This window comes from Loxodonta africana, chromosome 3 (assembly GCF_030014295.1).
Source record: "Loxodonta africana isolate mLoxAfr1 chromosome 3, mLoxAfr1.hap2, whole genome shotgun sequence".
Lineage (NCBI taxonomy): Eukaryota > Metazoa > Chordata > Mammalia > Proboscidea > Elephantidae > Loxodonta > Loxodonta africana.
The window spans coordinates 141791388-141805856 of record NC_087344.1 but is presented as its reverse complement, the minus strand read 5'-3'; the positions used below and the strand labels follow the sequence as shown (position 1 = coordinate 141805856).

General features: G+C 39.4%; 1 protein-coding gene across 1 annotated transcript in view; it reads left to right on the top strand.

Annotated features, from left to right (window-relative positions):
• Window positions 1-14469, top strand: part of LOC111752888 (TLC domain-containing protein 4-like) — a 58710-nt gene that overhangs the window by 25703 nt on the left and 18538 nt on the right. The window contains exon 4 of the mRNA XM_023558395.2: window positions 14094-14152. Coding sequence (XP_023414163.1) covers window positions 14094-14152 — 59 coding nt within the window. The remainder of the gene's footprint in view (window positions 1-14093; window positions 14153-14469) is intronic.

Genomic DNA, 14469 nt, shown 5'->3' with positions numbered 1-14469 from the left:
TTTTCTTGAGGATTCTTTAGGTTTTTCTGTGTATAAGGTCATGTCATCTGCAAATATACGTACTTTTACTTCTTCTTTGCCAAATTGTATGCACTTTATTTCTTTGTCCAGCCTAAGTGCTCTGGCTAGGACTTGCAGCACAATATTGAAAAAGAGTGCTGATAAAGGGCATCCTTGTCTGCTTCCCTATCTCAAGGGGAATGCTTTCAAATTCTCTGCATTTCAGATATGTTGGCTGTTGGCTTTGTATAAATGCCCTTTATTATGTTGAGGAATTTTTCGTTCTATTCCTGCTTTGCTGAGTGTTTTTATCATGAGTTGGTGTTGGACTTTGTCATATGCCTTTTCTGTATTAATTTATAATATCATGTGGTTCTTGTCTTTTGTTTTATTTAGGTGGTGGATGACACTGATTGTTTTTCTAATGTTGAACCATCCCTGCATACCTGGTATGAATCCCACTTGGTCGTGGTGAATTATTTTTTTGATATGTTGTTGAATTGTATTGGCTGGAATTTTGTTGAGGATTTTTGTGTCTAAGTTCATGAGGGATATTGGTTGTAACTTTCTTTTTTTTGTGGTGTCTTTACCTGGTTTTGGTATCAAGGTTATGCAGGCTTCAGAGAATGAGCTTGGGAGTATTCCTGTCTTTTCTATGCTCTGAAATACCTCTAGCACTAGTGGTGGTAACTCTTCTCTGAAGGTTTGGTAGAATTCTTCAGTGAAGCCATCAGGGCCAGGGCTTTTTTGTTGTTGTTGCTGGGAGTTTTTTCAATCTCTTCTTTTGTTATGGGTTTATTTAGTTTTTCTCCCTCTGTTTGTGTTAGCTTAGGTAGGTAGTGTGTTTCTGGAAATTTTTCCATTTCCTCTAGGTTTTCAAATTTGTTGGAGTACAATTTTTCATAGTATTCTGTTATGATTCTTTTAATTTCAGTTTGGTCTGTTGCGATATCACCCATCTCATTTCTTATTTGGGTTATTTGCTTCTTCTCTTGTTTTTCTTTTGTCATTCTGGCCAATGGTTTATCAATTTTGTTAATCTTCTCAAAGAACGAGATTTTGGTCTTGTTAACTCTTTCAATTATTTTTTTCTGTTCTCTATTTCATTTAATTCTGCTCTAATTTTTATTATTTACTTTCTTCTTGTGCCTGAGGGCTTCTTTTGTTCCTCTCTTTCTATTTGTTCAAGTAGTAGGGATAATTCTTTGGTTTTGGCCCTTTTTCTTTTTGGAAGTGTACATTTATTGCTATAAGTTCACCTCTGAGCACTAATTTTAGTGTATGTCAAAGGTTCTTGTAGGATCTGCTTTCATTCTCCTTTGATTCTATGAATTTCTTTATTCTCTTAATTTCTTTTATAGCCCAGTAGTTTTTGAACAAGGTCTTAGTCAGTTTCCATATGTTTGACTTCTTCCCCCTTGCTTTTTCTGTTGTAAATTTCTAGCTTTATGGTCAGAGAAGATTCTTTGTAACATTTCAATGTTTTGGATTCACTTAAGGCTTGCTTTAGGACCTAATATGTGGTCTATTCTAGAGAATGTTCCCTGTGTGCTGGAAAAGAAAGTACACTTGTGTGCTGTTGGATGGAGTGCTCCATATATGTCTATGAGGTCAAGTTTGTTGATTGTGGCATTTAAATATTCCGTCTGTTTATTAAGCTTCTTTCTGGATGTTCTGTCCCTCACTGAAAGTGCTGTGTTGAAGTCTCCTATTATTATTATGGAGCTGTCTATCTCACTTTTGTTAGAGTTCGTTTTAGGTATCTTGAAGCCCTGACGTTGGGTGCATAAATATTTAATATGGTAATATCCTCCTGGTATATTGTCCCATTAATCATTATATAGTGTCTTTCCTTATACTTTGTGCTAGATTTAACTTTAAAGTCTGTTAGGTCAGAAATTAGTATTGCCACTCCAGCTCTTTTTTGATTGTTGTTTACTTAATATATATTTTTCCATCCCTTGAGTTTTAGTTTGTTTATGTCTTTAAGTCTAAGGTGTGTTTCCTGTAGGCAGTATATAGACGGAATGTGTTTTTTTTTTTTTAATGCATTCTGCAACTCTCTGTGTCTTTATCAGTGCATTTAGTCCATTTATATTCAGTGTGATTATGGATAGGTATGAGTTTAGTGCTGTCATTTTGATGTTTTTTTGTGTGTGTTGCTGACAGTTTTTTTTTTTTTCTGGTAATTAATTTTTTGTGCTAAGTAGTTTTTTTTAATAAATTGTGTTTTCCTCTTTTTCATTTTATCTGATTTTTCTTTGGATATGCTGGTAATCTTTTTACTCTTTTGGTGAAGTCTTTGGATGAGCATAGGTGTTTGATTTTTAGGAGTTCCCAGTTATCTAGTTTCTCTTCTGCATTGTTAGTAATGTTTTGTATACAGTTTATGGCATGTGTTAGGGATCCTAGTGTTGTTCCTATTTTTTCTTCCATGATCTTTATCATTTTGGATTTTATATTTAGGTCTTTGATCCATTTTGAGTTTGTTTTTGTGCATGGTGTGAGGTATGGGTCTTGTTTCATTGTTTTGCAGAAGGGATATCCGGTTATGCTAGTACCATTGTTAAACAGACTGTCTTTTCCCATTTTAACTAACTTTGGTCCTTTGTCAAATATCAGCTGCTCATATGTGGATGGATTTATGTCTGGATTCTCAATTCTCTTCCATTGGTCTATGTGTCTGTTGTTGTACCAGTACCAGGCTGTTTTGACTATTGTGGCAGTATAATAGGTTCTAAAATCAGGTAGAGTGATGCCTCTCACTTTGTTCTTCTTTTTCAGTAATTCTTTCTTATGCCGGGCCTCGTCTTTTGATTTCTTGAGTGCTGTTTCCATGGCTATTGATTGTAGGTCCAAGTAAAATGAAATCCTTGACAACTTCAATCTTTTCTCCGTTTATTGTGATGTTGCTAATTGGTCCAGTTGTGAGGACTAATTTCTTTATGTTAAGGTATAATACATATTGAAGTCTGTGGTCTTTGATCTTCATTAGTAAGTGCTTCATGTCCTCTTCACTTTCAGCAAGCAATGTTGTGTTATCTGCATGATGCGGGTTGTTAATGGGTCTTCCTCCAGTCCTGATGCTGCACTCTTCTTCATATAGTCCAGCTTCTCAGATTATTTGCTCAGCATGCAGATTGAATAGGTATGGTGAAATGATACAACCCTGACACACACCGTTCCTGACTTTAAACTCAGTATCGCTTTGTTCTGTCCGAACAACTGCCTCTTGATCTATCCACAGGTTCCTCATGAGCACAACTAATGTTCTGGAATTCCCATTCTTTGCAGTGTTATCCATAATTTGTCATGATCCACACAGTCAAATGCGTTTGCATAGTCAATAAAACACAGGAAAACATCCTTTGCATAGTCAATAAAACACAGGAAAACATCCTTCTGTTATTCTCTGCTTTCAGCCAGGATCCATCTGACATCAGTATTGATAGCCCTGGTTCCATCTCCTCTTCTGAATCCGACCTGAATTTCCGGCAGTTCCCTGTCAAAATACTGTTGCAGCCACTTTTGAATGATCTTCATCAAAATTTTGCTTCCATGTTATATTACTGATATCATTGAATAATTTCTGCATTTGGTTGGATCACCTTTCCTGAGAATAGGCCGAGGATATAGATGTTTATGCGTTCCATTTCATTTTTGACAATTTCCAAGTTTCCTAGATTCATACTTCGTACATTCCAAGTTCCAATTATTAATGTATTTTTCCAGCCCGTTCATCTCATTTTGAATCGTGCCACATCAGCAAATGAAGGTCATGAAAGCTTTACTCCATTCACATCTTTAAGGTTGACTCTACTTTGAGGAGGCACCTCTTCCCTAGTCGTCTTTTGAGTGTCTTCCCATCTGGAGGGCTCATCTTCTGGTACTATATCAGACAATGTTCCGCTGCTATATATAAGGTTTTCACTGGCCAATTCTTTTCAGAAATAGACAGCTCGGTCCTTCTTCCTAGTCCATCTTAGTCTGGAAGCTTACCTGAAACCTGTCCTCCTTGGGTGACCCTGCAGGGTATCTGAATACCGGTGGCATAGCTTCCAGCATCACAGCAACATGCAAGCCCCCACAGTGTGACAAACTGACAGACACATGGGGGAATCAGATAGTAGAGTAGAACTATTTTAGGTGAAGGGAAAGACAACACACAATACAGAAGAGGTCAGCAGAACTGGACTAAACCAAAAGCAAAGAAGTTTCCTGAATGCAGCTGAATGTTTTGAAGGCCAGAGTAGTACGGATGGGGGTTGCTGGCCATGGTTTCAGGGGACATCTAGGTCAATTGGCATAACAGATTGTATTAAGAATACGTTCTGCATCCCACTTTGGTGAGAGGTGTATGGGGTCTTAAAAACTAATAAGCAGCCATCTAAGATGCATCAATTGGTCTCAACCCACCTGGAGCAAAGGAAAATGAAGAACACAAAAGACATATGGTAAAGATGACCCCAAGAGACAGAAAGGGCCACAAACACCAGAGACTACATCAGTATGAGACCGGAAGAACTAGATGGTGTACTGCTACCACCAATCACTGCCCTGACAAGGGACACAACAGAGAATCCATGATGAAGAGTGAGAACACTGGGATGAAGATCTTAAATTCTCATAAAAAGGCTACATTTAATGGTCTGATTGAGACTAGAGGGACCATGGAGATCATGGACATCGGACCCTTTGTTAGCCCAAGAATAGAAACGTACTTGAAGCCAACTCTTCAGACAGGGATTGGACCAGACTGTAAGATAATGATACTGGTGAGGCGTGAGCTTCTTACTCAAGTAGATACTTGAGACTATGTGGTCAATTCCTGTCTAGAGGCAAGATGAGAAGGAAGAGGGGGACAGGAGCTGGTTTAATGGACACAAGGAATACATGGAAGAGAGGAGGAATGTGCAGTCTCATTACAGGAAGAGAAGCTAGGAGTACATAGCAATGTGTGTATAACTTTTTGTATGAGAGACTGACTTGATTTTTGTAAACATTCACTTAAAGCACAATAAATAAATAAAGAAATTAATTAAAAATAATACACCACAACCAAGTAGGATTCATACCAGGTATGCAAGGATGGTTCAACATTAGAAAATCAATCAACGTAATCCACCACATAAATAAAAGGAAAGAAAAGAATTACATGATCCCCTCAATCAATACAGAAAATACATTTGATAGAGTCCAACATGTATTCCTGATAAAAACTGTCAATAAAATGCATACAGAATGGTGTTTTTCTCAAAATAAAAAAGGTTATCAATGCAAAATCAATGGGCAACATCATTCTTAATGGAGAGAGGCTGAAAACTTTCCCCGTGAGAACAGGAACAAGACAAGGATGCTCTTTATCACCACTCCTATTTAACATTGTGCTGGAAGTCTTAGCTAGAGCAATAAGGCAAGAAACAGAAATAAAGGGCATCCAAATTGGTAATGAAGACGTTAAACTGTCCTTATTTGCAGATGATATGATATTACACAAAGAAAGCCAAAAGACTCTATGAAACAACTACTGGGACTAATAGAAAGATTCAGCAGAGTAGCAGGACAGAAGATAAACATACAAAGATCAGTGGTATTCCTATACAACAAGAAAGAGAACAATGGAAAGGAAATCAGGAAAACAATACCATTTATAATAGCCCCTAAAAAAATAAAATAAAATACCCACCCAGTGCCGTTGAAAAATAAAATAGGAATAAATCTAACCAGGGATGTAAAAGGCCTATACAAAGACTACGTAACCCTACTGCAAGAAACCAAAAGAGATCTACATAAATGGAAAAACATACCGTGGTCACAGATAGGTAGATTCAACATTGTGAACATGACAGTTCTACCCAAAGCAGTTTACAATTACAATGCAATCCTGATCCGAATACTGCAATATTCTTTAAAGAGATGGAAACACTAATCATTAATTTTATATGGAAAGGAAAGAAGCCCTGGATAAGTATAGCAGTGCTGAAGAAGAATAAAGCAGGAGGACTCCCAATACCTGACCTCAGAACCTACTATACAGCTACGATAGTCAAAACAGCCTGGTACTGGTAGGACAGATACATTGAGCAATGGGACAGAATTGAGAACCCAGATGTAAAGCCATCTACCTACAGTCACCTGATCTTCGGCAAGGACTCAAAGTCCATTAAATGTGGAAAAGACAGTCATTTTAACAAATGGTGCTGGCAAAACTGAACTTCCATCTGCAGGAAAATGAAACAGGACCCATACCTCACACCATACACAAAAACTGATTCAAAATTGATTGAAGACGTAATATGAAGCCAAAAACTGTAAAGTTCATAGAAGGAAAAATAGGATCAATGCTAGAGGCTCTAATACATGACATTAACAGCATAGAAACCACAAGCAACAACACAGAAACTCCAGAAGATAAGCTACATAACTGAGATTTTCTAAAAAGTAAACACTTATGCTCATCAAAAGACTTCACCAAAAGAGTAAAAAAGAGAACCTACAGACTGGGAAAAAAAATTTGGCTATTGAAAATAAGACAGAGGTCTAATCTCTAAAATCTACAAAAAAATTCAATACCTCTACAACAAAAAGACAAATAATCCAATTAAAAAAGGGCAAAGGAAATCAACAATCACTTCACCAAAGAAGGCATTCAAGCAGCCAATAGACACATGAGAAAAAACTAGCCATTACAGTAACGCAAATCAAAACCACAATGATACACCATCTCATCCTGGCAAGTGGCACAAATCAAAAAAACAGGAAATTACAAATGTTGCAGAGGCTGAGGGGAGATCAAAACTCTTATGTACTGCTGTTCAGAAAGCAAAATGATACAACAATTTTGGAAAACGATACGGCACTTCTTTAGAAACCTAGAAATAGAAATAGCATATGATCCAGCAATCCCACTCCTAGGAATATATCCTAGAGAAATAAAGAGCCGTCAACATGAGTAGACATATGCACACCCATGTTCACTGCAGCATTATTCACAATAGCAGAAAGATCGAAACAACCTAGATGCCCATCAACAGATGAATCAATAAACAAACTGTGTTACATACACACAATGGAGTATACGCAACGATAAGGAACAGTGATGAATCTGCAAAGCATCTCATAACATGGATGAATCCGAAGGGCATTATGCTGAGTGAAATAAGTCAATCACAAAGGGTCAAATATTGTAGGAGACCACTACTGTAAAAATTCATGAAAAGGTTTACATACAAACAATCTTTGATGGTTATGAGGGAGGGGAGGTGTGGCCATGGAAAAACACTAGACAAGAAGTAACTTTGGTGAAGGGTAAGTCAGTACACAATACTGGGGATGCCAGCACAACTTGCCCAAGGCAAGGTCTTGGAAGCTCCATAGACAAATCCAAACTCCCTGAGGGAACAAATTGCTGGGCTGAGGGCTGTGGGGACCATGGTCTCAGGGAACAGCTAGCTCAATTGGTATAACTTTGTTGATAAAGAAAATGTTCCACATTCTACTTTGGTGAGTAGTGCCTGGGGTCTTAAAAGGCTATGAGGGGCCATTTAAGATACTCACCCCATTGGGAGCAAGGGAAAATAAAGAAAACTAAAGATACAAGGGAAAGATTAGTCCAAAGGACTAATGGACCACATCTACCATGGCTTCCACCAAACTGAGTCCAGTACACCTAGCTGGTGCCCGGCTACCACCAGTGACTGCTCTGACAGGGATCACAATAGAGGGTCCCAGACAGAGCTGGAGAAAAATGTAGAACAAAATTCTAACTCACAAAAAAGACCAGACTTACTGGCCTGACAGAGACTAGAGAAACTCTGAGAGTATGGCCCCTGGACACCCTTTTAGCTCAGTAATGAATTTACTTCCGAGGTTCAGCTTTAGCTGAAGATTAGACAGACCCATAAAACAAAATGAGACTAAAGAGGCACAACAGCCCAGGGGCAAGGACTAGAAGGCAGGAGGGGACAGGAAAGCTGGCAATAGGGAACCCAAGGTTGGGAAGGGAGAGTGTTGAACTTTCCTGGGGTTGTTAACCAATGTCATAAAACAATATGTGTACTAACTGTTTAATGAGAAACTAGTTTGTTCTGTAAACTTTCATCTAAAGTATAATAAATAAGTAAAGCAAACTTAACAAGAAAAAAAAACTATGTTTATCAATAATAGGATCATCCGTAAGATGGTTCCATTTGAAAAGTTTAAATTCATTCCAATGGCAGCAGTTTTACAAAATGCATTTCTATTTTCATATGTTGTAGTTTTCAGACCCAAACTTGTAAAGAAGATATGATTTGTGCTCTTTCCATTTGTAGTTCTAACTGTCGACAGTCTTATTTTGTTATAAATGACACCTACTTTTTTTTTCTATTGAGATTTAAATATTTCAGCATTAGTTCACACTATTAATCAGATAAAGGACTGATAATTTATATTTGTTTCTTGAGCAAAGGGCATTAGTAGGTCAAAAGTGTAGGATGTTGATATATGTAGAGGTTGAAACAGCAGGGTTAAGCTGTTCTACTCTGATTATTTCCTAACTGTAGGATAATAGCTTCGTCCCTCTAGTCCTCAGTAAAATGATGATAACATATTGCTTCGAAATAAGAGGCTGGATTAGATGATTGCTCAAGGTATTTATGGCTCTGATTCCAAATAAGGAGTCCAAAAAATCAGCATCTGCAATTTCATTGGATCCTCTTACAAACAAATCATTTGAAACACATTTATAAAAAGTTATCTTTTGGCTAAATTATCTTAGTAAAACTTTTAGCTAATATATACACATATGAGAAATTATGGTTACTTGTGCAGTTGGAAGTATTATCATAGCTAATACAGTATTTGGTGCATTGCAAGGCTTAGAATGGGATCCAGAATTCCTAACGAGACATTCCTTAGATGACTTAATACAGTGGAGTGTCAATTATAGCGGGCACTTAGATAGCCTTCAAAGTCCATCATAAATTCCACTGGTGGTGTGAATGATGCCTTCCAAACTCTGGAAAAAAAGCAAAAACGCTTATTTTACCTCCCCGGATTTGGAGAGTCTGGGAATAGTTCTGAAAACTTGGATTTAGTACAAAAGGCACTAGGGAGTTTTAGCTACCCTCAAGAGGTTTGAAGTCTTCTACTTCAGAGACCTCAGTGTGGACTGACTTTAAGTACTTTAGAGGATTTGAACCTACTCTGAATTCGGAGAGTTGATGATTTATTCTCAAGGAAATTTTGGAGACTGGCTTGGGCCTAGAGTAAACTTCAGGGAAATTATGGACTACAGAAGATCTCTTTTATTTATTTATTTATTTATTTATTGTGCTTTAAGTGAAACTTTACACATCAAGTCAGCCTGTCATACAAAAGGTTATACATACCTTGCTGCTCTCCACCTAATGGGACAGCACATTCCTCCTCCCCACCCTGTATTCCCCATGTCCATTCAACCAGCTCCTGTCCCCCTCTTCCTTCTCATCTCACCTCCAGACAGGAGTTGTCCACATAGTCTCATATGTCTACTTGAGCTAAGAAGCTCGCTCCTCACCAGTATCATTATCTAATAGTCCAGTCCAATGACTGTCTGAAGAGCTGGCTTCGGGAATGGTTCCAGTCTTGGGCTAATAAAGGGTCTGAAGACCATGACCTCCAGGGTCCCTCTAGTCTCAGTTAGAACATTAAGCCTGGGCTTTTTACGAGATTTAGAGATCGGCATCCTAGTGTTCTCCTGCTCCATCAGGGATTCACTGTTGTGTTCCCTGTCAGGAAAGTGATTGGTGGTAGCCAAACACCATCTAGTTCTCCTGGTCTCAGGCTGATGTAGTCTCTGGTTTACGTGGCCCTTTCTGTCTCTTGGGGTCATCTTTACCATATGTCTTTTGTGTTCTTCATTCTCCTTTTCTCCAGGGGGTTGAGACCAATTGATGCTTGCTAACGTTTAAGACTCCAGACTCCTCTCACCAAAGTGGGATGCAGAACATTTTCCTAATATGCTTTGTTATACCAATTTACCTATATGTCTTCTGAAACCATGGTCGCCAAGCTACTACTGGCCTTTGAAGTGTTCGGTTGTATTTAGGAAACTTCTTTGCTTTTGGTTTAGTCCAGTTGTGCTAACCTCTCCTGTTTTGTGTGTTGTCTTTCCCTTCACCTAAAATAGTTCTAATCTCCTATCTAATTAGTGAATACTCCCTCCCTCCTCACCCTCATAACCATCCAAGAATATTTTCTAGAGATCTTGATTAAAATGAATCTTCTTGGACAGGAAGTCTACAAGATTTCCTCAGAGGCTGTGGGCTGAGATTATCCTGGGAATAGCATATGCCTGCTCGTACTAGTGCTACAGGATCATTTCAGTTCTGCTGAACTCTTTTTGTGTGTTTTATGATTTATGTTTGAGTTTACCAGCATATGTTATTCTTGGCAGTTTTTTTCTTTCAAAATTTTATATATATCATTCCACTGCCTTCTTGCTTGCATGGTTTCTGCTGAGTAATCAGAACTTTGTTTTATTGTTTCCCCTTTGTATGTGACTTTTTATTTTTTCAAGCTCCTCTCAGGATTCTTTTTTTGTCTTTGGTTTTAGTGAGTGTGATTATGATATGTCTTGGTGTTTTTTTTGGGGGGGTTCTATCCTATATGGGGTTCATTGAGCTTCTTAGATACTTGGTTTTTCATCTTTCACAGTATTAGGGAAGTTTTCTCTCAGCAAATCTTCAATGATCCTCTCTATAATTTCTGTTTTCTCCCACTGTTGTGGAACTCTGATCACACGCAAATTTTTACTTCTGATTGTATCCCACATAGTTCTCAGAGTGTCTTCATTTTTTTCATTCTTTTCTCTGATTTTTCCTCAAACAAAGTGGTATCTAAGGATTTGTCTTCAGGTTCGCTGATCCTATCTTCCATTGTTTCAGATTTGCTCCTAAAACCTTCTACTGTGCTGTCTGTTTCTGAAATCTTGTTTATCCTTTGGATTTCTAATTGCTTTTTGGGTAGGGATTCTAATTGTTTATTTATTTTGACATTTTTTCCTGATTTTTCTATTTTTTCGTCTGTCTTTTCCATGATTTTATTTACTTTTTCCTTATCTTTGTCTGCATTTTCCTTCATCTGTTGGAGAATCCTGAATTTTTGCGTTCTGAATTTCCTATCAGGTAGTTCCAGTGTTTTATTTTGGTTACTTGCTTTCTCAAGCCATCCTCTCCTATTTTTTCATGTGTTTTGAATTGTTTGCTCTCTTTGGGACATTCAGGAATTATTTTCTTCATTTAGTGATTGTAGATTTGATTGTTTTGTCTTTCTTTTTTGTTTTATTTTCTTATTTCTGGGCAGGTGGGCTGGGTATGTTTTTTGCTGCTTGCTTGTCTGTGGGCACGATGCTTCTCAGGACATTGTCCAAGTGAGTAGAGGTGATCACTCAGCCTGGTGCAGCATGGCGGGTCCAGCAGGGGTTGAGGGGTTGGATGGGGGTAGTTTGCATTACGATCTGGGGGAGATGGGATGAGACTCGGGGTGGGGGCAGTGCAGGAAAGCCTCTAGTAAATCATGTCAATACCACTCGCGTGCGTGGCACTTGGTGCACAGTGCGGATATGCAGGATGGAAAGGAGAGAATGTGATATGCAGAGCTAACTGGGTGGTTTGAGGAAAAGAAAGAAACACAGGTAACAAAAAGAGAAAAAAGGTCAAAAATGAAGTAAAAAAACAATAAAAAGGAAAAAGTAAAATGGCAGTACTGTAGGATCCGGCTGCTGAGGGTGGGGCAGACCTGTGGAGGCCATGTGCTGGTGGCTTTCTGGATGAGCAGTGTGGCTCACCCTGTCGAGAAGCAGCGTAAGTGGCGCATGGGGCTAGGTGGGCGGGAGAAAGGAAAAAGGGGAGAGAGAAGAAATCAACCACTAGACAGACAAATAAAAACAACAACAAACAAATATGATGGTGAGTGTGCTGTCTGTTGAGGGTGGGGCGGAAATGGGGTGGCAGTAAGCTGCTGTCTCTCTCGCCAGGTGGCACAGCATGGCCCATCAGGAAAGGGTAGAGACAGCGAAGGGTGTAAGTGGGAAGAAGAAGGGAAAAGATACAGAAATATATAAAATATGGCACTGAGGGAGCTCGCCTGTGGGGGCAGTGCAGACCTGGGGAGACCTTGTGCCAGAGGCTCTCTAGCTAAGTGGTAAAGTGCAGCCTTCCAAGAAGCTGGTGGCAGCACATGGGGTTTGATGGATGGGAGAGAGAAAAGGAAGGAAGGGAAAGGTAGAAGAGAAAGAATACCAAAAAAAAAAAAAAAGGGGACAAAAAGAACCAAACAATAAATAAAATGGCATTGAGGGAGCTGGTCATTGATGGCCGTGCAGACCCAGGGAGGCCACGTGCAGTGTTTCTCTAATTACGCTTTGCAGCATGTCCCCTCCAGAAAGGGCAGATGTGGTGCACAAGGCTGGGTGAGTGGGAGAAGGGAGCAGAAGGAGAGAGAAGAAACAGAAAAAAGGAAGAGAAGGAAAAAAAAGGACAAAGCAAACAAATTAAAAAATCACAGCCCATCAAGAAGGGAAGGGGATGGCAATGGGACTAGGTGAGTGGGAGAAAAGAAAGGAAGGAAGGAAGGGAGAGAGAGAGGAGCAACACAAAAGCCAAAAAAAAAAAAAAAAACTCTATCAAAAAGCAAACAAATTAAAAAAAAAAAGTAAAAAAGAAAGCAAACAAACCAAAAAATCATAGCCCATCAAGTGGGGAAAGGGATGGCACACAGGGCTGCCTGGGCCAGACACACGGAAGGAAGGAAAGTATAGAGAGAAATGCAACAAAAAAAAGGCAGATACACACACACAAAAATCAAAAAACAAAGAAATAAGTAAAAGAACAAACCACACACACACAAAACAAACAAAGCAAACAAACCAAAACATCACAGGCTATTACTGGTGGCACAATAGTTAAGAGCTTGGATGGTAACAAAAGGCTGGCAGTTCAAACCCACCAGCTGCTCCTTAGAAACCCTTTGTCCTATGTCACTATGAGTCACAATTGACTGGATGGCATGGGTTTGGTTTGGTTTTGTCAAGAAGGGGAGGAGATAGCACACAGGGCTAGCTGAGCTGGAGAAAGAGAAGGAAGAAAGGGAGAGAGAGAGAAAAGCAAAAACAACGATAAAAAAATCAAAAAAATCACAGCCTGTCATGAAGTGGAGGGAATGGCATGTGGAGCTAGAGAAGTAACAAAAGAAGCCAAAAAACACAAAAAAAGGAAAACAACCCAGAAAACAATCAAAAAATATAACCACCCCCCCCCCCAAAAAAATGGGGCTGGAGGTGCTGTCCAGTGGGGGCGGGGGTGGACCCGGATGGCAGTGAGCTAGAGTCTATCCAGCTGAGCAACCATGGGCAGTTGGCAAGCATCAGGGACTGCATAGAGGGAAGAAGTGTAGGGGGTGGGAAAACATTTATCCCTGGTTACTGGGCGCTCTGTCTCCTGCTGAGAGCTCCATGGAGTTGCCTTCCCTTACTTCCTGTCTAAGTTCTTAGGAGGCTGTAGCCCAAGATGGCGAATCCAGGCTGCAGTGAGCTGGTATCTCTCCAGCTGAGGCACTGTGGCCTGATGGTAAGTGGCAGGTCTTGTACAGGGAAAAAGGGTGTGGGGTGAGAAAACATGTATCCCTGGTTACCAGGTGCTCTATCTTCTGTTGGGAGCTCTGTGAAGTCACCTTCCTGTACTCCCCTGTCTGAGTTCTTTGGCGGCTGACGCCCAAGATGGCGAATCCAGCCATGTTAGCTGGTATGGGACCTCCACTCTGTAGCTCTCCTAGTTCTCTGTTCTCTTGCAGTTTTGTATTTCATTCAGTGCTTGATCGAGTTCTTTATTCCTTCACTTGGTACTTAGGGTTCCAGGACTGACATTTGTATCTGTTTTACTTAGTTTTTCTGGTCTTTGCTGCAGAGGGACGGCAAGATGCTTCTGTCTATAGCGCCATATTTGAAAATGGCAACTTAAGATTTGAGAAACTACAGAAAGTGTTTTTATTATATTTAAATCTCAATAGAAAAAAAAAGTAGGCATCATTTATAACCCATGTGCTAAAAAAATTTTTTTTTTCAATATTTACAGGGATGCTGCATGGCTTGGGAATGTGAATATTGCTATTATTACAGGCTACCTCATTTCTGGTATGTGATATGTGGTTTCCTGTCTACTTCTTTTCAAAATACTAGGGGAATTGTACAAAGAATGCATAGTGTATGCTGTTTTTTATTGGAGGATGAAGCTTTTGGAATCCATACAAAGTAAAAAAAGCTGGCTTTCTCAACTTTGCCTGATCTTAGATGAAGATCACAGCTGCAGAGTGAAGTCTGGAGAACAGAGGTCTGGACATTTTTTACTAGTGGCAGGTCCTTTGTAGGTCCCTGGGTGATGCAAACAGTTTACTCTTAGCTGCTAACCAAAAGTTGGCAATTGGAAGCCACATAGTGGTGCCATGGAAGAT